General features: G+C 48.9%; 2 protein-coding genes across 4 annotated transcripts in view; one reads left to right on the top strand and one right to left on the bottom strand.

The window, feature by feature from the left end:
* dlgap3 (discs, large (Drosophila) homolog-associated protein 3) overlaps positions 1-16950 on the top strand; it is a 29282-nt gene extending 12332 nt beyond the window's left edge. Inside the window, 16 exon segments of the mRNA XM_062446012.1 lie at positions 3709-4334; positions 4336-4614; positions 4617-4853; positions 8596-8701; positions 8752-8851; positions 9021-9105; positions 9283-9499; positions 10906-11051; positions 11054-11274; positions 11276-11468; positions 11594-11682; positions 13664-13877; positions 14194-14437; positions 14628-14719; positions 14938-15084; positions 16089-16950. Of these exon segments, the coding sequence (XP_062301996.1) occupies positions 3777-4334; positions 4336-4614; positions 4617-4853; positions 8596-8701; positions 8752-8851; positions 9021-9105; positions 9283-9499; positions 10906-11051; positions 11054-11274; positions 11276-11468; positions 11594-11682; positions 13664-13877; positions 14194-14437; positions 14628-14719; positions 14938-15084; positions 16089-16364 (3204 nt within the window). The 5' untranslated portion in view covers positions 3709-3776 and the 3' untranslated portion in view covers positions 16365-16950.
* A 5303-nt stretch (positions 16951-22253) lies between these two features.
* On the bottom strand, positions 22254-26770 carry LOC134041097 (tissue alpha-L-fucosidase-like). Of its 3 annotated transcripts, none has more exons than XM_062487361.1 (8): positions 26251-26770; positions 26010-26144; positions 25739-25876; positions 25048-25153; positions 24309-24509; positions 23382-23572; positions 23174-23273; positions 22254-22888 (listed from the first exon to the last, which is right to left on the bottom strand). In XM_062487361.1, the coding sequence occupies exons 1-8, from the start codon at positions 26598-26600 to the stop codon at positions 22763-22765; spliced, it is 1347 nt and encodes a 448-aa protein (XP_062343345.1). In that variant the 5' UTR covers positions 26601-26770; the 3' UTR covers positions 22254-22762. The 3 variants fall into 3 exon arrangements, with proteins under 3 accessions (XP_062343345.1, XP_062343346.1, XP_062343347.1); XM_062487362.1 differs by lacking the exon at positions 22254-22888 and adding an exon at positions 22905-22932 and having other exon boundaries at positions 23127-23273; XM_062487363.1 differs by lacking the exon at positions 22254-22888 and adding an exon at positions 22961-22988 and having other exon boundaries at positions 23127-23273.
* Positions 26771-27353: the final 583 nt, after the last annotated feature.

Below are 27353 nucleotides of genomic sequence, written 5' to 3'. Positions count from 1 at the left end.
GAGATGTTGGTGGTGTAGTGATGTTAGCGGTGTGGTGATGTTAGCGGTGTAGAGATGTTAGCGGTGTAGAGATGTTAGCGGTGTAGAGATGTTTGGGGTGTTGAGATGTTAGCGGTGTAGTGATGTTAGCAGTGTAAAGATGTTTGCAGTGTAAAGGTGTTAGGGTGTTGAGATGTTAGTGGTGTAAAGGTGTTAACGGTTAACTGTTCCGTCAGATCATCTCTGAGGGTCAGAGCTCAGTCATTGGCTGAGTGGATCAATCATGTGTGTATCTGTGTGTGTGTGTGTGTATGTATCTGTGTGTGTGTATGTCTGTGTGCATGCAAGACTTGAAATTGCTTTTTTGTTGCATATGCTCCCGACATTGTATGTACTCAAAATATATTTGAGAGCATTTGTGGGGGTGCAAATAATCGTTATGGTGTAACCTGTTTTATTTCGTACAAAACACTCGATCGATTGATTGATCTTTAATGCAGATTTTATATTTCATATATTTTTAACCTCCTTGTCACTCACTAACTAGCGGTCAAAATAAATCCAGGGTTCTCAAGTCTCATGCATAGTTCCGTAATGACGGCGGAGAAAGATGCGAGCGAAGCCATTCGGTCAGTTGTGGCAACGCTGCCGAATATTTAGAAGTTAAAGCCGGAGCAAGAACAATCTTTGATCCCCACGGGGTTTGTTTGATTTTCCAGCTAGCTCCGTTAGTCCGTTAGGGAGTCAGGTGGCTGAGCGGTTAGGAAATCGGGCTAGTAATCAGAAGGTCGCCGGTTCGATTCCCGGCCGTGCAAAATGACGTTGTGTCCTTGGGCAAGGCACTTCACCCTACTTGCCTCGGGGGAATGTCCCTGTACTTACTGTAAGTCACTCTGGATAAGAGCGTCTGCTAAATGACTAAATGTAAATGTAGTCATGAAGGAGTTGGCTAAGGCGAACGCTAGCGATTGGTTATGGCAGATCCAGAGTGGCTCTGGGCAGATCCAATAGTTTTATACTTCAACAGAGTACCCGCCTTCAAGGAAGTTAACGCTTGTCAATGGAGCGAGCTCAGACTCTCTGTACAAATGAAATGTACGAGAGTCTGGTTAGGACCAGGCTACCTTGATATTCGGTGGGTGCTCCAACATTTTCAAAATTGGGAGCACCAGTACCACCAAGTAAAAAAAGTTCATTTCAAGCCCTGGTGTGTACAAGCAGAGACAAGCAGAATGAGACACAGGCTCCACGGAAACTGACTGGAGGATTGAAGGAAGTAGGTCAAGAGCAGACTAAGAGAGGGAGAGATACAGAGAGAGGGGGAGGGAAAGAAGGAGGGAGAGAAAGAGGGAGAAATACAGAGAAAGAGGGTGATAGAAGGAGGGAAAATGGGAGAGGAGGAGAGAGATACAGAGAGGGAGAGAAGGAAGGAGAGGGGGAGAGATACAAAGAGGTAGAGATATTCAAGAGAGGGAAGGAGGGAGAGGGTGAAAGAAGGAGCGAGAGATACAGAGGGAGAGATACAGAGAGAGAGAGAGAGAGAGAGAGAGAGAGAGAGAGAGAGAGAGAGAGAGAGAGAGAGAGAGAGAGAGAGAGAGAGAGAGAGAGAGAGAGAGAGAGAGAGAGAGAGAGAGAGAGAGAGAGAGAGAGAGAGAGAGAGAGAGAGAGAGAGAGAGAGAGAGAGAGGGAGAGAGAGAGAGAGAGAGAGAGAGAGAGAGAGAGAGAGAGAGAGAGAGAGAGAGAGAGAGAGAGAGAGATACAGAGAGGGAGAGAAGGAGGGAGAGGGGGAGAGATACAGAGAGGGAGAGAAGGAGGGAGAGATAGATAGATAGATAGAGAGAGAGAGAGAGAGAGAGAGAGAGAGAGAGAGAGAGAAGGAGGGAGAGATGTGGAGAATAAGAATGTTATTGCACAAAGAGAGATTCAACACGCTACATACCCTTACTCTTACACATTGTATTGTGCCGTATTCTTTCCTCAAGGTGTGTGTATGAGGTGAGGTGTGTGTGTGTGTGAGGTATGTGTAAGGTGTGTGTGAGGAGAGGTGTGTGAGTAACATGAGTAAGTCATACATACACATAACACACATAAACAAGCAAATCACACACACTCTCAAGACACCCAGCAGCATGTTGCATATGAAGTATTGGTTTACACACACACACACACACACACCAAGGCACACACACACACTCAGCCCTTCCAGCTTGTGGCCTCCTTATGGATCTCATTCAGAAAAGCTTGTTGTCACGGCTACACCAATGACACGGCTGGATCTCTAGCTCTTCCTATGTGGAAGCTCTTATTCAGCCAATCAAGGAAAACAGAACATTATCTCAACATCTGTCCTCTCTCTCTGTCTCTCTTTCCCCCTCCTCCCTCTCTCTCTCTGTCTCTCTTTCCCCCTCCTCCCTCTCTCTCTCTGTCTCTCTTTCTCTCTCCCCCTCTCTCTCTTTCTCTCTCCCCCTCCTCCTTCTCTCTCTCTCTCTTTCTCTCTCCCCTTCCTCCCTCTCTCTCTCTCTGTCTCTCTCTCCTTTCCTCTCCTCATCTCCTTGCAGTATAGATATGAAGGATGGGTTAGGGTTATGTGTGATGGATTCTGGATCCTTGTTGCTCTACACAGCTAGGTGGTCTGAAATCATCAGAACATTCAGTGGCATTTAATCTCTGTCAATATCAGAACCTGCTGGATTTCACAATTCAGAACATTTCAGTCGATGCTGTTTGAGATTGGGTGAGCGTGTTGTTGCCTTCTCCATGTACTTGCAGTCATTTGATGGGATGGTTAATGTGGTTTTGATGGTTGTGAGCTGATGGGTTGGGTTAAGGTTGTGGTCCAGGATTGTCGTCCAGGGTTAGGTATTGAAAGGGAGTGAATTGTCAGTCCTCACTAGGGTTAGGGTTAGTTAGGGTTAGTGTTTAGTAGGGTTAGTGTTTCTAACCCATTACAAAGGGAGTGAATTGTCAGTCCTCACTAGAATGTTAAAACAAGGATTGAAGGATTCTCACCAGCCTGCAGATTGGAGCTGTTTTCAAACACAAATGTGTAAAGTTTGAAATTTGGGTTCTCTGGAGTTATTACTTTTATAGGTTAATTCCTTTTCAGTGTCTGTGTGTATCTTTCTCTCTTCTCTCTGTCTCATTCACTCTCACACACACACACACACACACACACACACACACACACTCACAAACACATATTCCTGCTTTCTGAAGTCAGTAGGCATTCTAACCGTAGACATAATAAAGAGTCGACGCCACACTGGCTGCTGGGCGCGAGAAATGCGGCCGCCATCTTGGACAGGGCAAATTCCTAGTTGCTTAGCATCAGAATAAACAAGATGCCAGCACTGTGCAGCATATTCCTGCTCAAATCGGCAGACAATCGCAAACAGGGCTCGGGGGATTACTTTTCACAAGTAGGAGTTAACATTACCATACTATTGGTTGTATTTTGTCAAAAGAATAACCATGTCCTGTATCATAGCTACATGTATGACCTTTGCAGCAAAGCAAACCACGTGAAATTCAGTTTGGTTATGATTAATAAAATGCGCTGACAGCTCATTTTCCCAGCTAAACAGATTACACTGAGTGGAGCGGGTGCCCGTTCCAAGATGGCGGCCCCACGGCTCGTCAGCGCCAGTAGGCAGTAGCGGTTGATGCGGCGTCTACTCTTTATTATGTCTATGATTTTCTAACCACTGGTTTCTTCTTCCCTGCTTTCAGGTGAGACTGGCGCAGCCCTGTCGCGCCCACAGCGCCCCCTGTCGGCCCGGCCGGCCCACCACGCCCCCATGAGGAGCCACCCCAGCCGCAGCCTGTCCCAACACTCCTCTGGGGGAGGGCCCTGCCACTGCATGCCCGAGGACGGCGAGCCCAGGGTGGGCAGGGACTACCATCACCACCACCCCTCTGAACACTACCAAGACCAGTCGTACTACCCCCCTGGGGGGCCCCTGGAGCCCCTGGCCCTGAAGAGGCACCATGGCCACTCTGGGGGGGGGACCTTTCCGCGCTCTCATCCCAGCCAGCACCCCCCCCTGCAGGGGTACGACTCATGCGAGGAGTGCCTGACCACGGTGGTGGGTCCGGGGGGGAAGGTGCACCGGATCCCCCCCGGCCTGTTGGAACAGTTTGAGAAACAGCTCCCCTTCCAGTCGGACGGCTTCCACACTCTGCAGTACCAGCGCTCGGCCAGCGGGGAGCAGCGCAGTGAGAGCCCCTCTCGCATCCGCCACCTTGTCCACTCTGTCCAGCGACTCTTCGCAAAGTCCCATTCACTGGAGGCGCCGTCCAAGCGGGAGCACAATGGCACGCGTGGAGGAGGGGAGTACCGGGGGGGGCACCGCAGTGGGGGGGGAGGAGGGGGGAGGCCCTGGCCACCAGTCACGCTCCGCCCGGCGATGCAAGTCCCGCGAGCGCAGCAGGAGCGGAGACTCCCGGCACGAGTCTGGCCGGCGGCACCGCAGCAGGACAGCGGGGTGGTGGAGCTCTGACGACAACCTGGACAGCGACAGCAGCTTCTTGGTTACTGGGGGCGGTCCCAGGGGGGGGCGGGGCTACCTGGCAGGCCACGAGAGCCTGGACTCAGCCATTCAGGAGCTGACACTGAAGAAGCCCAGGGGAGGGGGGGGGAGGGGGGGGGAGGAGGAGGGGGGCAGGGGGCCCTGCCTGCTCCTGCTCAGGGGGAGTGCATGGCGTGCACCAGCATGATGCTGGCGGGAGGCGAGGGGGGTGGAGCCTCCCTGAAGAGGAGCACCTGGTCAGCTATGACAGTCAGCCAGGCTCGGGAGGTGTACCCCTTCACTAGGGGCGGGGCTCTGGTTCCCATGGACAACAAGATGAAGGAGAGGAACTTCCACTACCTGCAGGTGTGTGTGTGTGTGACAGTGAGGGTCCAGACTGAGAACAACAGAGTACAACAGTACTGTTGGGATGAGTGATGAACACACAGCTGAGACACACACTTACATGCACACAAACACTCTCATACACACACGTACTCACACACACACACATTTACACACGCATATGCGCGCACACACACACATGCATACTGGTTATTAAACTCACAGTCTTTCAATCTCTTCCATTCTCTCTTAGTCTCTCTCTTTTCTCACCTTGCCTCAATTGCTTCTAGTCATTTGAACACATCTACTGTCAATGTCTTTGTACCGCACACACAAACTCACACACATTCACACATTCACACACATACACACACACACCCACTCACACACATTCACACACAGAAACTCAGTCAAACTCACACACACACACGGTGCTCCACCATGCCGGCTGTGTTTCTACAGTAACAGGAGGGAGCGACAGGAGCTCTCATCAGGACCTCAGCTGTGGAGGAGGGGATGGTGGTTTCTGATAGGAGGAGGGGAGGGTGGTCTCTGATAGGAGGGGAGGGTGGACTCTGATAGGAGGAGGGGAGGGTCTTCTCTGATAGGAGGAGGGGAGGGTCTTCTCTGATAGGAGGAGGGTGGTCTCTGATAGGAGGAGGGGAGGGTGGTCTCTGATAGGAGGAGGGGAGGGTGGTCTCTGATAGGAGGGGAGGGTGGTCTCTGATAGGAGGAGGGGAGGGTGGTCTCTGATAGGAGGGGAGGGTGGCCTCTGATAGGAGGAGGGGAGGGTGGTCTCTGATAGGAGGAGGGGAGGGTGGTGTCTGATAGGAGGAGGGGAGGGTGGTCTCTGACAGGAGGAGGGTGGTTTCTGATAGGAGTAGGGGATGAGAGAGGATGAAGGGATGAGAGAATGAGAAGATGAAAGGATGAGAGGGGATTAAGGGATAAGAGGATGAGGAGATGAGAGGGGATGAAGGGATGAGGGGATGAAGGGATGAGTGGATGAGAGGATGAGGGGATGAGAGGATAAGGGGATAAGGGGATGAGAGGGGATGAGGGGATGAGAGGGGATGCTGAGTGTTTAAACTAACAGCTCTGAGAGGTGGAGGACAGAAAGCCAACACTGTGGTGAATCTCTGTCTCTCCCTCCTGCCCTCCTCTTATATCTCCTTTCCTCTCTGTCTCTCTCTTTTCTCACCTTGCCTCAATTGCTTCTAGTCATTTGAACACATCTACTGTCAATGTCTTTGTACCGCACACACAAACTCACACACATTCACACATTCACACACATACACACACACACCCACTCACACACATTCACACACAGAAACTCAGTCAAACTCACACACACACACGGTGCTCCACCATGCCGGCTGTGTTTCTACAGTAACAGGAGGGAGCGACAGGAGCTCTCATCAGGACCTCAGCTGTGGAGGAGGGGATGGTGGTTTCTGATAGGAGGAGGGGAGGGTGGTCTCTGACCACCCTCCACTCCTCCTGACCTCCTGACCCTCCTCCTATATCTCCTTTCCTCTCTGTCTCTCCCTCCTGTCCTCCTCCTATATCTCCTTTCCTCTCTGCCTCTCCCTCCTGTCCTCCTCCTATATCTCCTTTCCTCTCTGTCTCTCCCTCCTGTCCTCCTCCTATATCTCCTTTCCTCTCTATCTCTCTCTCCTGCCCTCCTCCTATATCTCCTTTCCTCTCTGCCTCTCCCTCCTGTCCTCCTCCTATATCTCCTTTCCTCTCTGTCTCTCCCTCCTGTCCTCCTCCTATATCTCCTTTCCTCTCTATCTCTCTCTCCTGCCCTCCTCCTATATCTCCTTTCCTCTCTGTCTCTCCCTCCTGTCCTCCTCCTATATCTCCTTTCCTCTCTATCTCTCCCTCCTGCCCTCCTCCTATATCTCCTTTCTTCTCTGGGAAAAAAAGGGATATGAGGAAGTAGGATAGTGAGATAGTAACCCCTAGCTGAGGGGGAGGGGGTTGGAGCTAGAGAGATTAAACGGAATCATCTCTTTAAAGTGATGAACCTTTAAAAACACACTTGGCTGGACAAAGCCATGCACCCAGGACTAACATGTGTGCACGTGTGTGTGCACGTGTGTGTGTTAATGTGTGTGCATGAGTGTGTGTTAATGTGTGTGCATGAGTGACTCACACATGCACAGGCACTCACACACACACAAGAACACACGCACACACAAATATACTGATGAAAATATGTCTGTCTCTTTTTGGTTTCTGTCTGCTTACCCCTCTCTCTCTCTCTCTCTCTCTCTCTCTCTCTCTCTCTCTCTCTTCCTCTCTCTCTTCCTCTCTATCCCTCTTTTTCTCTCTCTCTCCCTCTCGCTCGCTCGCTCCCTCTCTCTCTCTCTCTCGCTCTCTCTCTCTCTCTCTCTCTCTCTCTCCTTCTCTATCTCTCTCCATTTCTCCCTCCTTCTCCCTCACTCCTTCCCTCTCTCCCTCCCTCTCCCTCCTTCTCTACCTCTCTCTCTCTCCCTCTCTCTCTGTATCAGTGTTTTTCTAGTTGTCAGAGTTTCTCTCTCTCTGTAAGTCTTCACCTCTGTTTCTACCCATCCTCATTACTGCTCTCTGGTGCAGCATGTGTGTGTGTGCAAGTTTGTGTTCCTTAATGTATGCTGCATGTGTGCATGTGCATGCACATCCAGATAGCTGTCTGTCTGTGTGTGTGTGTGTGTGTTGTGGTAACCACTGAGGTGAGCCGCATACAGTCTAAGCACAACAGGGGCAGAGGTTAGGGTCAGATTAAAGGGTCAAGGTAAAGGGTCAGGGGTCATATTAAAGGGTCAGGGCAAGGGTCAGGCAGAAGGCTCAGGGGTCAGATTAAAGGGTCAGGGTCAGGTTGAAGGGTCAGGTTGAAGGGTCAGGGGTCAGATTAAAGGGTCAGGGGTCAGGGTCTGACCCTCCTCCTTCTGAGGGCACCACACCTCACGCTGTAGAGGGTTTCCACATGTTGTCAACACGAAGCAGTTTCCTCATAACACAACCTCTGGATGATGCAACAGCAAAAGACATCAAGTACATCTGCCTGGTGTTTACCAGCCTGTACTAACCTGTGATGTTGGGTTAGTTAGGTGTTTACCAGCCTGTACTAACCTGTGATGTTGGGTTAGTTAGGTGTTTACCAGCCTGTACTAACCTGTGATGTTGGGTTAGTTAGGTGTTTACCAGCCTGTACTAACCTGTGATGTTGGGTTAGTTAGGTGATTAACCTGTATGCATCATACTATGAAAACAAGATTTATTACAGTAATGACACTCCCATGTTATGTATGTATGTGTGTGTCTATGCGTGTGTGTGCATTCTCATGTGTGTGTATCTGTGTGTATCTATATGTGTGTGTTTGTATCTACCTGTGTCTGTGTGTTTACCTGTGTGTGTGTGTGTCTACCTGTGTGTGTCTACCTGTGTGTGTGTGTCTACCTGTGTGTGTGTGTGTGTCTACCTGTGTGTGTGTGTCTACCTGTGTGTGTGTGTGTCTACCTGTGTGTGTGTGTGTCTACCTGTGTGTGTGTGTCTACCTGTGTGTGTGTGTGTGTGTGTGTGTGTGTGTGTCTACCTGTGTGTGTGTGTCTACCTGTGTGTGTGTGTCTACCTGTGTGTGTGTGTGTGTGTGTGTGTGTCTACCTGTGTGTGTGTGTCTACCTGTGTGTGTGTGTGTGTGTCTACCTGTGTGTGTGTGTCTACCTGTGTGTGTGTGTGTCTACCTGTGTGTGTGTGTGTGTGTGTGTGTGTCAGGTTCCCTCAGGTGAGTGGGGAGTGCTCCCAGGGGAGATCCCCTGCAGGAGGATGAGGAGTGGCAGCTACATCAAGGCGATGGGGGACGAAGACAGCGGAGAGGACAGCCCCCAGGCCTCCCCCCAGACCCCAGCCCTCCCCCCGGCCTCCCCCCAGACCCCAGCCCTCCCCCGGCCTCCCCCCGGACCTCCGCCCTTGCCCAGAGAGACGCCTTCAGGAGGTCCGTCAGCATGGACCAGAGGTCCTGCACCCCCAAGTAGGGCTCAGTACTCACACACGCACACACACATACATACACTCTCACATACACACACATGCATACACACATACAATAGCATCCACACACAAGCACATCCACACATCTTTTCAAGCAGATCATCTCATATCAGTGTTTGTGAGTGTAAAGCAGCAGTGTGTGTTTCCAGGTCCTCCTGTCAGCAGTGTACAGACTCCCACCCAAAGAGCCACGGTCGATCTCGTAGCTACACTCGCTCTCTCACCAGCTCACAGGTAGCACCCCTCACCTACAGCACTGTGTGACAGAGCATGTGTGTGAGAGACAGACAGACAGACAGACAGAGCATGTGTGTGAGAGACAGACAGACAGACAGACAGACAGACAGAGCATGTGTGTGAGAGACAGACAGACAGACCATGTGTGTGTGACCCTGTGCTCTGTGTGTCCAGTTCGGGGCCAGTCTGAACCGGCAGTTTGAGGTGGTGTGTGAGAGTATGTTTGGGGGGGCGGAGTCTCCTGCTGTGGAGGCCCTTGACCTGCCCGGATCCTTCCGCACCCGTAGCCATAGTTACGTCCGCGCCATCCAGGCCGGCTGTTCCCAAGACGACGACTGCCTGTCTGTCTTCTCCATGTCGGGTCCTCAGGGAAGCTTAAAGAGCGGAGCTGGTGAGTTCATCCATCTCTATCCTCCTCTCCCTCCCTTCCATCCTCTCTCTCCTCCTCTCCCCTCCCTTCATCCCCCCTCTCCTCCCTCCCTTCATCCCCCTCTCTCCTCCTCTCCCCTCCCTTCATCCCACTCTCTCCCCCTCTCCCCTCCCTTCATCCCCCTCCTCTCCTCCTCTCCCCTCCCTTCATCCCCCTCTCTCCTCCTCTCGCCTCCCTTCATCCCCCTCTCTCCCCCTCTCTCCTCCCTTCATCCCCCTCTCTCCTCCCTTCATCTCCCTCTCTCCTCCTCTCCCCTCCCTTCATCTCCCTCTCATCCTCCTCTCCCTCTCTCCATCCCCTTTCACTTTTCTTCTCCTCCTGGTCTCTACCTTTCACCTCTCTTATCCACTCCCTCCTTCAATCCCTGTTATCTTTCCTCCCTCCCTCTCTCTCAGACAGATCCTGTCCACGGTGTGTGTGTTCTACAGTACGATAGTTGGTGCTTTAGAGGGCTAATATTTCCTGGCTTAGACCTGCAAATCCCCCTGAGATGTATTAAAGCCTGTGAGAAGTGTCATATACACACACACACACGCACACATACAAACATGCACAAACACACGCACACACAAAAAAACATGTGCACACACACACACATGCACACATTCACTGCAGGGAGCTTGTCTTCCTGGAGGCTCATCACGTCTTGGAGACAGGCGGGTTGAAAATAAAGAACCAAGAAGAGAGAGAGGAGAGAGTGTGAGAGAGAGAGAGAGAGAGAGAGAGAGAGAGAGAGAGAGAGAGAGAGAGAGAGAGAGAGAGAGAGAGAGAGAGAGAGAGAGAGAGAGAGAGAGAGAGAGAGAGAGAGAGAGAGAGAAGAGAGGAGAGAGAGAGAGAGAGAGAGAGAGAGAGAGAGAGAGAGAGAGAGAGAGAGAGAGAGAGAGGAAAAGGGTATATTTACAGTCTGCATGCTCTTCGGTTTAATATTCCTCTCAGGAAATTGCTTTATCGTCTTAAAAAATGAGTAAAGTTAGCTCTAAGGAGAGTACCCTGACAGTCATTGCATCTGTGTCCCTCCTCTTTCTCCCTCTCCCTCCCTCCCTCTCTCTCCCTCTCTCTCCCTTTCTTCTCTGAAAATGAAACCAACAAAACAAACCATACAGCCTCTATCTCTGAAATTGAGGATGTTGGTATGCTGAAAAACTAAGATTTGCTCTTCTTAATAATGACTTTATCTCTTTATCTCTATCTCTCCATGTCCATCCCTCTTTCTCCATCTCCTTCCTTCCAGCTCTGTCCTACAGTAAGACTCCCTCCTCTGTTACATGTTGACTTGCTGTCCATAAAGTTTTCCGACCTGCCATTGGTTGAAATTCAAAATTGTGTCTTGCCTCCCCTCTCCTCTCCCCTGCCTCTCCCCTCTCCAGTCTTCCCCAGCCGAAAGGGTGGCCCCCCTCCCCCCCTCCCCCCGCGCATGTCCAAGTCCTCCCTCTCTGTGCATGCTCAGAGCTCCACAGAGTCCACCCAGGATGCCTACTTCCAGAGCACAGGCCAGCCCCACCCTCCCAGCCCCCACAGGCCCCCCAGGGCTCGGGGCCCAGACACCCCCGGCAGCACAGCAACTCGGTGGACCTGGGGGGCTCCGAGGGCCCCTCCTCCGGGCGGACGTCCAGGGCCGGAGGGGGTTACTACACAGGTACCGCTCCACGCGGGGGACACGGCCGGCTACACAGCAACTCAGCAGAGAGCCTGGAGGGGGGGTCCAGGGAGCTGGTGCCCTACGCGGGCGGGGGGGACCATGAGGAACAGGCACAGCGGCTCAGCTGACAGCCTGCTGGAGGGGCCGGGGGGCAGGGGGGGAAGGGCTGGTGGCAGCCTGGGGAAGGCGTCCCTCCCCCAGAACAGCGTGGCCCTGTGCAGGTCTGGAGGAGGAGGGGTGGGGCAGGAGGACGGGAGAGGACACAGGTGGAGGCCGTCAATTGCTGTGCAGGTGAGGGGGGGGTGAGGGGGGGGGGGGGGGGCGAGGGAGGGCGGTTGAGGGGGAGGGGGAAGGGGGATGGAGGGTTGTACAATTTTAACTGTACAGTCCGTCTAACAGGTGTGTGTGTGTGTAAGGTGGACAGCTCAGAGACCCTGTCAGATTCGGAGGCTGAGGGCCTGAGAGACGTCCACTCTGTAGGGGTGCAGGTGGAGGATGACAAGAGGTACTCACCATCATCATCCTCACCATCCTCACCCTCACTATCCTCACCCTCACCATCATCCTCACCCTCATCACCATAATCATCATAGTACTCCTAACACACCATCATCCGAGTCAGTCATCATCATAATATGGAGTCAGGTGGCTGAGCGGTTAAGGAATCGGGCTAGTAATCAGAAGGTTTCTGGTTCGATCCCCGGCTCTGCCAAATGACGTTGTGTCCTTGGGCAAGGCACTTCACCCTACTTGCCTCGGGGGAATGTCCCTGTACTTACTGTAAGTCACTCTGGATAAGAGCGTCTGCTAAATGACTAAATGTAAAATGTAAATGTAATATACCCAGGCTCTCGCTCTATTTCTCTCTCTAACACCTGGGACACACTGGCTGCGATTAGCTGCGAAGCGCTTGGAAGCGCCGCCTTTTTTCTTTCGGCCGCGATTGCCTGCGACCGGCAGCGATCGTTTTGGCAGCTGGTTGAATTCTTTCGCGAAACGCTTGCGAAATCGGCTGCAGGATGATGAAATACACCATATTAGTTGACATATTTGAATAAAAAAACATGTTATTAAGATTTTACTACATTAATTGTAGACTACGGTGAACATTTGTAAAGTTGTAGACTTTATAATAATTTTTTAAATATTACTTTGGAGGCCTTCGTACTTTACCAATATTCACTCTATATAAAACCTAACTACACAATGTTGGTAACAAACGGCCGTTCCATGTGGTTACCCTGATAAAAACAAATTAAGATAAACGGATTGATCTGTTGAGCCAGCATGCCCGTAGTTGTTGTGTTTGTTTGAGAGAAACGAGTTGTCACGCGTTGCACGCAACACACACGTGCAGACACAGTCTACCGAGAGAGAACCCCCAAGTCGATTTCTAAAATCAGCGAGAAATTCAAGGAGATGGACGACATCAAATTAATTCTCGAAGTTGGAAAGCACAGGGATTTTTACAAGGACAACGTAGAGAAGGATCAATGCTGGGATGCTGTTGGAATAAAACGTTTCCTAAATATAGCCTATGCCATGTTTATGTACCATGTCAGCGTTACATGTGAAAAAAGAACGCTCAGAGTAGCTGAAAGACTTGGTGACCGGCGCGGAGAAATGCGCGTCTGGTGTGAACAGCCTTGAGCCAGTCGCAGCTGATCGTAGCCGATTGTGACGCTTCCAGGCACTTCCAGGCACTTCGCAGCCGGTGTGTCCCAGGCGCTACGCTGTTTTTCTCTCACTCTGATACTGTAAAGTGATAATTGTAACCATGACTACCTCAAATCATACACACAGCATGGTTTTTACACATTATGTAACCTTGGTCCTAATAATACACCCTGTTACCTACAGATCAGGTGAACTCACAAACACACACTTCCATCCAGCTCTCCTCATCCAGCTTCCCTCATCCAGCTCTCCTCATCCAGCTCTCCTCATCCAGCTCTCCTCATCCAGCTTCCCTCAGATTCAATTAGCAGTGTAAATGAACACATCTAGATTATCATGTATAACTTTTCCTGTCTCTCTCTTTCTATAACACTCACCTCTCTCCTCTTCCTCTCTTTATATAACCTCTCTCCTCTCTCTCTCTCTCTCTAAATGCTCTCTCCTCTATCTCTCTCTCTCTAAATGCTCTCTCTCTCTCTCTCTCTCTAAATGCTCTCTCTCTCTCTCTCTCTCTAAATGCTCTCTCTCTCTCTCTAAATGCTCTCTCTCTCTCTCTCTCTCTCTAAATGCTCTCTCTCTCTCTCTAAATGCTCTCTCTATCTCCTCTCTCTCTCTCTCTCTCTCTAAATGCTCTCTCTCTCTCTCTCTCTCTCTAAATGCTCTCTCTCTCTCTCTCTCTCTCTAAATGCTCTCTCTCTCTCTCTCTCTCTCTCTAAATGCTCTCTATCTCTCTCTCTCTCTAAATGCTCTCTATCTCTCTCTCTCTCTCTCTAAATGCTCTCTCTATCTCCTCTTGTCTCTCCCCCCAGGAGGGCTCGTTTCCGGCGTTCCAACAGTGTAACGGCGGCCGTACAGGCAGACCTGGGCCCAGAGGGGGGCTTCCTACTGGGGGCCCCCGCCCAGGACAGGGGCCTTCAGTTCAGCTGTTCCTTCCAGAGGCACTCCTCTGAGCCAGAGTCGGCCGGCCAGTACGCAGAGTACCAGCGCACAGTGCACACACAGGGCCAGTGGGCCTACCGAGAGGTGAGCAGACTGCGGGGGCTGGGGGGGTCAAGGTGCTGGGGTGCTGGGGGTCTACCGAGAGGTGAGCAGGCTGGGGGTAGGCTTCCATATATTATAGCAATAATCTCCTCTCTCCTCTCATCTCCTTTCTCCTCTCCTCCTCCTCTCCTCCTTTCCTCCTCCTCCTCTCCTACTCCTCCTCTCATCTTCTCCTCCTCCTCATCTTCTCCTCCTCCTCCTCCTCTCATCTTCTCCTCCTCCTCTCCTACTCCTCCTCTCATCTTCTCCTCCTCCTCCTCTCATCTTCTCCTCCTCCTCTCTTCCTCTTCACCTCCAGGGAGGCTACTCCCCAGACTCCTGCCCCCCCCTGCACCCCCCCCTGCCCCCGCGTGCCCACTCCCCCCTGCCTCTCCTGTCCTCCCTGGAGGGCCCTGGCAGCCTGCCCGACTCCCCCCGCGCCTCGCCCTGCCCCCGTGAGGGAGTGAGCTTCCTGCGCCTGCTGCAGACGGAGGTGGAGAGGATGGAGGGATGGTGCCAGAGCATGGAGCGAGAGGCGGAGGACAACAAGCTGCCGGAGGAAGGTGGGTGGAGAACAGGTGGATAGAAGAGTGGGAGAAAAGGGTTAGAGAGGGAGGGTTAGGCACTGTAGCAGGAGGGAGGAACTGAAGCAGGATGAATGGAGGGAGGAAGGGATGGAGGGAGGATGGGATGGATTTCTGTCTACTTCCTGGTTACTTCCTACTTCCTGTCCCCTTCCTGTGCTGTGTGTAGTTCTGGAGCAGATCAGGAGTGCCGTGGGCGCGGCCCAGATGCTCATGTCTCAGAAAGTACAACAGTTCTTCCGCCTGTGCCAACAGAGCGTGGTGAGTGTGTGTGTGTGTGTGTGTGTGTGTGAGTGAGTGACTGAGTGAATGTGTGTGTGTGTGTGTGCGTGTGTGTGAGTGAGTGAGTGAGTGAATGTGCGTGTGTGTGCATGTGTGTGTGTGTGTGTGTGTGCGTGTGAGTGTGTATGTGTATATCAGAGATCCAAATCAAAGCTTCAAATACATTTAAATCAACTCCTCCTCCTCCTCCTCCCCAGGACCCGTCTACATTCCCGTCCCCATCCCCCCAGGACCTGGCTGGCTGCTGGGACCTGCTGCAGCTCAGCATGGACGACGTGTGTCTGCAGTTCCAGGACCTCCAGAGACTGAAGGACTCCGGCTGGAAGCTGCTGCCTGACAAGAAGGTGAGTGGTGCCGGGGTGGTGGCAGCCCTCCTCCTCTTCCTCCTCTTCCTCCTCTTCCTCCCTCAGCCCTCCTCCTCTTCCTCTTCCTCCTCTTCCTCCCTCAGCCCTCCTCCCCCTCTTCCTCCTCTTCTTCCTTTTCCTCCTCCAGATAAGTTTCAGCAACAAAATGGCTCCTGAATGGAATTGTTTCTAAATGTTTGGTCGATACAAGGCCTTCAACCAGCTTTGCTGCTTCTTTTATCAATGTTTACATTATTATACTATTTAAATAGGGTTAGCATGTCTCAAACTGGGGATGATCTCGTAATAGAGGTGTGTGGTATAGAAAGATGAGACTTCAGTATGGGCAAAAACATTTATATATATAGATATCGTAACTGAAATTAAAGTGTTCATAAAAATATGATTTAGAACAATTGAATCGTATAATAAAAAAAAAAAATGACATTTCAGTATCACTGAAGTGGAACGTCTATTTCAGTTCCAGTCAGTTAGTAGACGTGTTTGTGTGTGTTACCAACCAGGTCCTTCTATGAAAACTAACTCTGGTCTTTCTCTTCCACTTCTCCATCTGTCATGTTCATTTATTTATTTATTTTCATGCTTTGATCCATATTCATCCGTATTCAATCCTGCCCTTGTCCGGAAATGTGTTGTTTTAATCTTAAATATAATGATATAACGTGGTCTTACCTCTGTGTGCATACAAATCTAACACGCGCCTCCCTGTCATATGGCCTTGTTACCCTCCTTTCCATTTATGACATCATAATCTCCCTTTTTTGCATTTATTACATAATGATCACTCCTCCTTTTACATTTATGACATCATCAACCCCTTTGCATGTATGACATCATCATCACCCCCCTCTCCATGTATGACATCATCCTCACCCCCTTTCCATTTATGATATCATCATCACCCCCCCATTTCCATGTATGACATTATGATCACCCCCCCCCTTTCCATTTATGACATCATCGCACCTCTGCCCGCATAACAGGATGACAATAAGCCACCTCCTCCGTTACCTAAGAAACCGCTGGGTGGGGTGGGAGGCAGCCTGCGTGCGGACAGTGTGGGGGCGGGGCTGCTGGTGCCAAGGGGCGGGGCCGGGGGAGGGGCCAGGATGCTGCCCTTGAAGGAGAAGTCTCTGGACCTGGCAGATACACGCAGGAGGCTGCAGACCAAGAGGGCCGCTTCCTTCAGACAGAACTCAGCCACGGAGAGCGCTGACAGCATCGAGATCTTCATCCCAGAGGCCCAGACTAGGCTGTGAACGGACTGGGCCTCTCTCTCTCTCTCTGTCTCTCTCTTTGTGTCTGTCTCTCTCTCTGTCTGTCTGTCTCTCTCTCTGTCTCTGTGTCTCTCTCGTTCTCTGTCTGTCTGTCTCTCTCTCTCTCTTAGTCTCTTGCTCTCTGTCTCTCTAAGCCCTGTCCACCTACTTTTTCTCCTAACTACCTCTTCCTACTAGAATCATCCTCCATGACTCATCCTTCCTCTCGCCCTGCATGTTCCTGCTACATCTGACCCCCCTGTTTGGACAGTGCTGGTGAAGCACCCGGCCCAGGCTGTTCCAGTACTCACCATGAATCACTGAGACAAACCTCAGAAACCATCATGGAGACAGTCAACCTGACACCCCACTTTAATCACTCTGAATCAGACAAAGTAGAGGAAGAGAGGAGAGGCTGGTGGGAGGAGTCTAGTGCTCGTGGCATGAGTGTGTGTGTGTTCCTCATAGTGGTGCTCCTGCAGAGGAAACAAATGCTCAAAAAGGAACGATAGAACACGGTTCGATATAGACATTTATCTATTATTCACATCAAAACAGACACAACAGATGACCCCAGATTAACCTTGACTACGTTTTCATGAGAGGGACTTCTTCCTTTAAAACAAAGCATTTGGAACAGACAGGTCCTCTGTGGGATGCAGGTGATGCAGACTCAGTATTCAGACAACAGAAACCAGTCTGCAGTGAAACCCCAGTCAGTGCTTGTCTACCGAAGGATGTACTGTCGACCTCTCCTCTGAGTGAAGCATCTCTTCCTAACCCTGACATTCACCGCTCTGTGTGTGGACTCTATCAAGCTCTTTGAAGGCTGAAGGCATGTGTGTTTTCACACGCAGCTGGCATGTGCTAGTGGGAGTGTAGCGTAGCGTAGAGTTGCGGATCTGACAGCCAGAGAGCATCATAAGCAGAATCCTGTCATGTTTGCTTTTAACATATTTCTGATGTTGAACCTTTTAATGTGGATGAGTGGGATGGGCGGCTGAAAGCTGTTTTTTAAGCGCTTTGAGACTTTACAGAATGGGTTCCTTCTTTCACTGTGAGACAATGGCGCCCCCATGTGGCCAACTGGTTCCTGCTGGGCGCTGAGCATCACGAGAGGTGGTTCTGCCTGGTCCCCTGCCAGTTACAGATGTAGATGAAGATGTATCTGTATACTTTTATACGACAGATATACATTCTTAAGAACTCGCACTGTATCACCTGGTCAGCTCCAGATCATCCAGGGTAACACTCAACAATTCACCCAATCAGAGCAGAGAGGGTTAGGGTTAGAGGGTTAGGGTTAGAGGAATCTCAACAACATCTGCAGAGGATTTGTTTGCTCCCCTCCCTTCACACCTCTTTCCTCTCCTCTAACCCTGTCCTCTCCTCTAACTCTCTTTCCTCTCCTCTAACCCTCTCTCCTCTAATCCTCTCTCCTCCCTTCTCCTCTCCTCTAACCCTCTCTCTTCTCTTCTCCTCCTCTATCCCTCTCCTCTAACTCTGTCTCCTCTCTCCTCTAATCCTCTCTCCTCCCTTCTCCTCTCCTCTAACTCTCTCTCCTCTCGAACCCTCTCTCCTGTCAACTATCCCTCTCTCCTCTCCTCTATCCCTCGCTCCTGTCAAGTGTGTGACCCAAACAGGGGAATCCACTCCAGTTCATCCCCATAGGGACACAGCCAATCTATCAGCCTATGTATTATATTATAAGATGAATCCTCCCTCCAGAACTACAAGGCTGGTAAACAGGAAGCAGGATGACAGTGTGTGTGTGTGGCTCACATGGTGTACTATAGGAGCAGTAACAATGGAATTATTGATGAGTTGGTTGCCCTTGAAAAGAGGTTTATGTGTGCACTCATGTTTGTGAGTGTCATTTTCCATCTTGTTTTGTCTCCAAGGAGATGGTATGGTATGTTTCTCTAAGCATAGTACAGTAGCATGATCCAACTGTCGTCCCATTGTAGTTTATACTTTTGACAATTTCATTTTAAAGAAACTGTATGTTTGCTTGTGACAGAGAGACAGTGGCAAAAACGTGAAGCTCAATTTAAAAGAAAAAAACAACAACATATAAACCCTAATCCTCCATTTTGAAAAGAGACAGAATCTCACAAGCATGACTTGGCTTTTTTTCTAAATATTTGAAATGGACTGTAATGAAAATGAAATATTTTAATTGGAGATGTATATTTTATAACGTTATTTACATTTATAGAGTAGTATAGATGAAGAGTACAATATATATGTACAGTACAAAGAGAATCTATAATGTGAAATACAGTATTATGAACTATACGTAGCATCGTGTAATATTACTACTATGTGGCATATTCAGACGCTGTACGTGTACTCATCAGACTGATGACGATCACAGGGTACAAACTGGAGAGAGAACTCTGCCAGGTAACACTCGCTCTTTACACCTTACCTAGCCCTCTCTGTCTCTCCCTCTCTCCCTCACCACTCTCTCCTCTCCCCCTCCATCTCTCTCTCTTCCTCATCCCCCTCCCTCTCTTATCCTTCTATGAACTAACTCTGTGTGCCTAACCATGTGTGGGCTTCATTTGATCTATACAGCTTTATGCATTATATAGATTATACAGACATGTGCATTATCTCAAGAGAATTGATATTGTGTTTTACATTTGACTGTATTAACTAAAACCCTTCTTACATGTAATCACTTTATTCCACATACTCTTTCTCTCTCTCTCTCACACACACACACGCTCACACACACCCGCTCACACACCAATACATGCACACACACTCTTTCATATACTGGAGGTTAGAAGAACACAGAGAAGCCTGCTGTTATGGTGTTTCAATGTTGCATGCTTTATATCGTATCCATGATACAGCCATGTGAAATATTTAGTCCATCTATCAACGATACATTAACATTCTCTTTACTTGAAAAACTGTTTAATGAAGTATCTCCAGAACAGGGATGCTCTGGGTTTATCTGGTGGATAGCCTCCGTTAGCCTACAGACTCTTTTCTAGCGCTACCTAGATCTGTTCTAGCTTCTATTGAACACACACACTTTCACACATGCACACACACGTTCACAGGTACACACACACGTTCACACATGCACACACATTTACACATGCACGCACACACATATTTATGTGAACATTGCATCTGAACTTAAAATGCCACCTTGAGATCTTGTGTCGAAAAGCTTTTTCAGAGTTGTGTGAGACAACCCTCTTGAATCAAGCACAAACAGCTGAGTCACTGTGAACAACTCTAGTCCCTCTGACAGGACTGCCGTGGAGGGATACTAGGAGAAGTAAACAGGCCTCAGTTTGGTATCCATCCACTGACTGTTTTCTTTCTCCTTGATCTTTCTTTTTATTATTTCAAACTATTTAATAATGGGAGATGGCTAAACCCAATTGATTTGTGGTGTCGTTAGCAATGTAGTTTGTTAGTGGCCATCTTGCCTTTTACGAAGGAAACACGTTTTTCTTTCCATGGGAGATTGTGGTTGCCATACAAACGTTGTTCTACAAAGTTGATGAACATTGTTGACAGTAGGGCTGGTTCTCTTTCCTTGGGGTCACCCCAGCACTCACAAACACTCAGAGACGTTTTGGAACAGAAGGACAATCCCAACGTTCTGGAACAGAAGGACAATCCCAACGTTCTGGAACAGAAGGACAATCCCAACGTTCTGGAACAGAAGGACAATCCCAACGTTCTGGAACAGAAGGACAATCCCAACGTTCTGGAACAGAAGGACAACCCCAACGTTCTGGAACAGAAGGACAATCCCAACGTTCTGGAACAGAAGGACAATCCCAAACCCGCCGTAGTACCTCAACCTCTAGCCCAGGTTCTAGAACACAAGCATGGAGCCTTGGGAAAGCATTCTAAAAATGAGGGGCACAGTCTCAGAGTAGCCTGTCCTAACCCTGCATCCTGGAGAGGCCTATAGTCACACTGAGCCCAAAACCAGTATATCGCCAGTATCTCCTAGACTTGTAGTGACAAGGCTGTAGTCCCAGGTGGAAGTGTTCAGTGGTAGCGTGTGTGTGATGTAGCATGGCCCGTCCACACAGTAACCTTGGCTCACAGGGACCCGTGTGGGCTTGTAGACAACAACAGAGTAATTACTGTGTAATTACATATATACTAATCACCCTTATGTTTAACTACATATAAATATTATGTTGCCAATGGACGTTAATCTTAACAATATGACATAGAACAATTATTAGTATTATTAGTATAATTATTAGTCCTACTACTTATTATTGCCATTGCTGTCATTATTCTGAATAGTATTGTAATTTTAAATTATATGGGAACCTGTAATCAAGGGCGTGTTGTGACCAGTCAAAGTAGCCTTTTCTAGGGAGATCACTTTTGGCTGCTACTGTAGAGGGAGGTACACCGTCACCATGGTGACCGTGTAGGGCGTCATGAGAAACGGACGGACAGGCTGACAGAACGCTCAGCGTCCACGGTATGCCGTCAGACTCCGTCAGACTCCGTCACTTCCGGTCTTGGAGGAGGTAGAACCAGTGTCCTCCCAGATTCTCAGTAGTATTTATATAATGTAGCAAAAACAAACTCCTCTTCTATTTCCACTTTCCCTTTCTCTCTCTTGGTGTCTCCTGTCATCCCCTGGCCGCCTGCAGGTTTCACACAGAGACTGTTCTTTGGATTCAAAATATGGCAGTTCATTTTTTATACACGTTTGACTCTGTGCCAAGCTAGGAGATGTGCTCACCAAACAGTGTCAGTGTCTTTTATGTTAGTCTGAAAATTGATCATCTGATTTTTGTTTTGTTAAGTGGAGTGACAGGAGGATATAGCAATAGTGATGCCATAGTGAAGAACCTGTTTAAGCCACCAATGGATGCACAGATGCATGAAAAAACCCATCCTGATTGGTCGAGAGCTCCACAGGGGGTGGCCTGAAGATGTCCCAACCAATGGGAGAGAGTGTAGCACAGTTAAAGTATTAATCATAATTTATGTTTGGTGTCTTGTGTATATCTCTTTCTTTTGTACATATATAATGATATTAATTTATTGATCAATGTTTACTGAGATAGATATGTAGAAAACACTGCTAGCTGAAACCAGAGAAATGGCACACTGTGATGTGGTTTACCCAACACAGAATGTATCCCTGGCAACCGTTGTCCAACATTTTCTAATGGCTTCTATTATTACTATTAATATGATTATTATAAAGCTATTTTTAGCGAGTGAAATTAAAAAGGATACGTGTTTGTCTTGGTTTTTCTTTCAAGTTGAATCCCTGAATCCAGTATGACCTGACTCTTACATCATTTACATTTACATTTAGTCATTTAGCAGACGCTCTTATCCAGAGCGACTTACAGTAAATACAGGGACATTCCCCCCAAGGCAAGTAGGGTGAAGTGCCTTGCCCAAGGACACAACGTCAGTTGGCATGACCGGGAATCGAACTGGCAACCTTCGGATTACTAGCCCGATTCCCTCACCGCTCAGCCACCTGACTCCCACATCAGTATGACTCCTACATCAGTATGACTCATACATCAGTATGAATCCTACATCAGTATGACCTGACCCTACATCAGTATGATCTGACCCTACATCAGTATGACCTGACTCTATATCAGTATGACCTGACCCTACATCAGTATGACTTGACCCTATATCAGTATGACCTGACCCTACATCAGTATGACTTGACTCTATATCAGTATGACCTGACCCTACATCAGTATGACCTGACCCTATATCAGTATGACCTGACCCTACATCAGTATGACTTGACCCTATATCAGTATGACCTGACCCTACATCATGAAGCCTCATAACCAGTCAGTCTTTAAAACCCAACACACCTCTTCTGCTAAATAGGAAACCACCCACCCGTTACTGAAAAATGTTTTTTTTTTATTGTAAATATTTTAAAAAATTGTCAAATATAATATATAATTTCTTTATGCAAAAACATTTTAAAACCCAATTTTGCCCACAGAGAAGTGAAAGATAAAGTGAAGCCTGTGAGAACACCACTAAACCTAAAACCTTCATTCACACCCATCCTCTGATTAAAACAACCATCTTCTGATTAAAACAACCATCTTCTGATTAAAACAACCATCGGCTGATTAAAACATCGCAATTAACAATCAAAGGCTTTTCAAAAAGGACTAGGGAGAGTGACAAAGTCATAAAAATATGAATCTGACTCATTCAGAGCATCGCAGTACAATTAAACTACTGACAAATGTGATCCTTGTTTGATCCCTGTGAGCATGTGAGGACTCTCACACCTGCACAGCCACCAGACTGTCGTCCTAGTTGCTGGTACCCCATCATCAGGTCAGTCTGACTGAGGCAGCAGTACCAGACGCTGGTGCTGCAGCCTCCAGGTGGATCTACTGCACACTATCCAGCCGCAGCATCCAGGCCTGGCCGGGGGTGAAGGGTAGCTCAGGCAGCAACACGATGAGGCCCGAGGGGAGCAGGGGAGCCCAGCTCAGGCCCTGGCCCTGCAGGGTCACCTGGTACAGGGTTAAAGGTCAACACTATAGCTCAGAGGCTGGCCCTGCAGGGTCACCTGGTACAGGGTTAAAGGTCAACACTATAGCTCAGAGGCTGGCCCTGCAGGGTCACCTGGTACAGGGTTAAAGGTCAACACTATAGCTCAGGCCCTGGCCCTGCAGGGTCACCAGGTGCAGGGTTAAAGGTCAACACTATAGCTCAGGGTTAGGGCCTGGCCCTGCATGGTCACAGGTCAACACTGTAGCAATACAGATGTCGTGCACAATAATGTTGATGAAGCTTACTGTGGTGGTCTCGCTGGTCAGGGGTGCAGACAGCTTGAGTGTTGCTGTCGGAGGCTTGGTGAGAAGAAAGGCATACACACTGGTCCCTTTAGAAGTATACCTGAGAGGAGGGGGAGGGAGGGGAGAGACACACACACAAACAGAAGCCATCAGAGGGTCTCTCCCAGTGAGTCCCTAATCCCTTCTCCCCCTCCCCCCTCCCCCTCACCAGATTGGCAGGGAGGTGTTCTCCATCTGCACCCTCCAGGGTTGGGAGCCGTAGATGGCGTCCCCGTTGACCCCCAGCCAGGCCCCCATGCCCCTCAGCCTCTCCTCAAACAGGGGGGGCAGCATCCCGTCTGGGGTGGGGCCCACGTTCAGCAGGTAGTTACCTCCCAGGGCAACCGTGGTCACCAGGTCCTGTTTTAAAATCAACAGCAATGAACAAACAGAAGAAGGGATGTCAGGGTTTTTCCTGCGTTGAAAAAGATAAGGTGGCCCCCGCCTCAGGATTCTATCCCTTTAAAAAAAAGTCCCCGTATTGCTGTAATTCGGCCAACCCACAAGCCCGCGCCGCTAGTTAGTTTATAATGCTCACCTGCTAACCCTAACCCTAGTTAGTTTATAACGCTCACCTGCTAACCCTAACCCTGCTAACCCTAACCCGTAGAAGACGAAGACCAACCTAGTTAAGCAAACTTTCACAGACTAAAATCACCTGCCTGAACTCTAGTTGTTTAGAGGTGATTCATTGTTCTTGTCTTTGACAGATCATTGACAAGAGAAAATTATTATTATTTCTTACTTCAAGAAACGAGCCTGACACGAAGTAGCAAGGTGAACACATGTTACAACAGTGCGAGTGAAACGCCATTCAAATTTCATTTCATTTTCATTTAATTGTCATTTAAAAATTAGGATGTTCAAGAGGAAAACAGGCCTGATATGCATCTGATTGTCAGAAGCATGGTGTTTGTGAGTGCCCCCTAAAGAAACGTAGTTAAGTCAGAGCCGGGTGGGGGGTTTTACGACCCACCACCTGAGCAGGAAAAACCCTGGATGTGTGAGCATAAGCTGCCCTGCAGGCCCTGTGTAAAAGGAATAATGATTGACAGGGCAAGAATGAGAGAGAAAGAGAGCCCACACGAACCCACACCTGTATAATACTAGGCAGGTCCATCAGCTCAAACATCTTCATGTTTCTACGGTAACCCCAGGAGGCGGTGTCCACAGACGTGCACTTCTCCCACTTGTGATTGGGCAGGACTCCTGGCGTGTACTTGTCTGCACAGTTATAGTAGCCGCCATGTTTGCAGGAGCAGCCCGCCCCCCACCTGTCATTGGTCACAATGGTGTCCTGGAGGATGATGGATACAAATACAATCCAATCACCAATCATGCTGAAGAAATAACCTAAATGATTACCTTTTACGGCGACCACAAACACAGTAAATTACAATGAAATTGATGTGATCCACAATGTATTGCTGTATCTCTGTGTGGTAGGTATCAGGGGCAGATCCACAACCTTTCTGCTGGGGTAACCAGGTTAGACCAAGGACTTTTATCAGGGTGCCAAAATAACTAGCAAACTTAGCGTGTAGCAGGTGTGTGTGTAGCAGGTGTGTGTATAGCAGGTGTGTATGCAGCAGGTGTGTATATAGCAGGTGTGTATGCAGCAGGTGTGTGTATAGCAGGTGTGTATGCAGCAGGTGTGTATATAGCAGGTTTGTGTATAGCAGGTGTGTATATAGCAGGTGTTTATATAGCAGGTGTGTATATCAGGTGTGTATATAGCAGGTGTGTGTATATCAGGTGTGTATATAGCAGGTGTGTATGCAGCAGGTGTGTATGCAGCAGGTGTGTATGCAGCAGGTGTGTGTAGTGTTCTGCACCTTTACAGGGCTGTCGTTGTAGAGCCAGGCCAGGAAGTGTGTGGAGTTCCAGTAGGTGTCAGGGGCCTCCCAGTCACCATCAGACCAGATCAGCTCCGGCTGGTACCTGCACAACACTCAGCATGTAACGTGCGTGTGTGTGGTACCTGCACAACACTCAGCATGTAACATGCTAGCTTTTGATCTGTCAGTGTCACTGTCATGTGTAAGCAAGACAAAGGGGGCGGGGCTAAGGGCTGCACAGACATTCATTTGGAATAGGCCAACCGGCCTGGGGGAAAGGGGGGCCGGCCAACCGTGTCACTATCTTCTGCCGACATTTTTATTAGTAGTTAGTTCAATTATAAGGCAAGCAGTCCTCCAGCCCAGAAGTGTCTCGGCCCACCGGGAATTCTCCCGGTGCTCCCGATGGCCAGTCCGCTACTGTGTGGAGGTTGAACAAGTACTTCAGAGACAGAGAATTTCAATTGCAATCTGGGAAATATAGGTACCAAAGCCACTGAGAAGAACTGTCATCACCAGCTGCATCACGGGCACTAAACTGTCTATAATTCCAGAAATCTGTGTGTGCCACCAACATCATTGTGGGCATTGTGCCCTATATACAATTCCAGGAATCTGTGTGTGTGTGCCACCAATTTTATCACGGGCACTGTGCACTAGTGTAACGTAATTTTAGGGTGTCTTTTACCTTATAACCATGTTGTAAAGCTCTGGCAGCAGCTTATGGAAAACAAAGTCTTGAGTTTTGAAGCCATTCGCTTTGTCTGCCAGGTATAGGGGATGAAACCATTCAAACAGTGAATTGTAGAGTCCGTAGTGCAACGACCTGGGTGTGGCGGAAAAGTAACACAAATCCGTAAAATAATAGTTAACATTATTTCTGTGGTTGTGTTGTGACTGACAATTACCTAAAACATCGATAAAATCCCAAATATATATGAGAAAAAGTTTGTTTATACCTGTTGCGTACTGCCTCTCCCAAGTCACCGACAAGGTCTCGGTGTGGCCCGGTGTCGACGGAATTCCAATTCCACGAGTATGGAGACTGCCAGTTTGTGAAGCCCTCGTGATGTTTGGCGGTTAGAACCACGTACCTGAAATCACAGATGAATTTCGTATAACTTGCGGGATCTGGCAAAGTCTTTCCGTTTAATTTGTAATTTGGAAGCAAGAATATAAACACGGAAAGAATTGACTCACTTGGCACCGGAAGATTGAAATATATCGGCCCATTCCTCCGGGTCAAAGAACTGGGCTTGGAACTGGGGCGCAAACTCGGCATAGGTGAACCCTGGAGGATAGTTCTGTTTCATGTAGTCAACATACTTCGGGTCCGTTGGTTGTCCTTCCCAGTGCCACCAGAACCACTCGCTGCCGAACCCTGGTACCGAGAACACTCCCCAGTGTACAAAGATCCCAAACTTCGCTTCGTCGTACCACGACGGTAACGGCCTAGCATCCAAACTGGCCCAGTTCGCTTCATACCGGGCGGCGGTTTTTGACAACAGGAGAGTGACGCACAGCCAAACAAAAGCTGCCTGAGCAAACATGGTCAGGTAGGCTACTATCCGGCTTGTCGTTAGTGCACGATGTCCTCTGGTCTAACGCCTATTACTGTCCCACAGCTCCAGAGAAATACAATTGTTTTTTAATAATAACGAATATGTGGGCTGCTCCTATGGTTCAGGGATGCACATTGTGTTATCGTAGTGTATCTCCATCACGTGACTCCAGTCATATGACTGTCTAACCAATCAAATAGGAGAAGGAAGGAAAACCAATGAGCCTGGTGTTTTTTGTTGTTGCATAAATTACATTACATTACATTTATTCATTTAGCAGACGCTTTTATCCAAAGCGACTTCCAAGAGAGAGCTTTACAAAGTGCATAGGTCACTGATCAAACAACGAGATAGCCACAAAACATTGCGAGTAGCCAAAACATGAAGCACACATTGTGAACAACCAAAGTAAGTGCCAAAGGGAAGAACCATAAGAGCATGTAGTTAAACAAGTTACAATTAAACAACATGAACTGCTATAAGTGCAAGTGTACCTGTGGGAAAAAAACAAAAACAGACAAGCAACAATAATAAAAAACAATAAATCACAGCGAGTACAAACAATTTTAAATCAGTTACCACTAACCACAAGAGCAACAAGTCTCTGAGCAAGAGTCATTGTGATCCTTGAGGAAACTAACATCGGGTCAAGCGAACCATTCCTGAGTAGCGTTGTAATCCCGGAACAAGTGCGTCTTGAGCCTTTTCTTGAAGGTGGAGAGACAGTCAGTGTCTCTGATG

This window comes from Osmerus eperlanus, chromosome 20 (genome assembly GCF_963692335.1).
Source record: "Osmerus eperlanus chromosome 20, fOsmEpe2.1, whole genome shotgun sequence".
NCBI lineage: Eukaryota > Metazoa > Chordata > Actinopteri > Osmeriformes > Osmeridae > Osmerus > Osmerus eperlanus.
The sequence above is the reverse complement of the archived record's forward strand: the minus strand, read 5'-3'. Positions and strand labels throughout refer to the sequence as shown.

Excerpts from the sequence above, each read along its gene's own strand:
- LOC134041097 (XM_062487361.1), bottom strand. The coding sequence starts at position 26,600 with ATGTTTGCTCAGGCAGCTTTTGTTTGGCTGTGCGTCACTCTCCTGTTG. Across the intron at positions 23,274-23,381 it reads AACACCTCCCTGCCAATCTG|GTATACTTCTAAAGGGACCA; the intron begins GTGAGGGGGAGG and ends CCCTCCTCTCAG. Across the intron at positions 22,889-23,173 it reads TGACCAGCGAGACCACCACA|GTGACCCTGCAGGGCCAGGG; the intron begins GTAAGCTTCATC and ends ACCCTGTACCAG.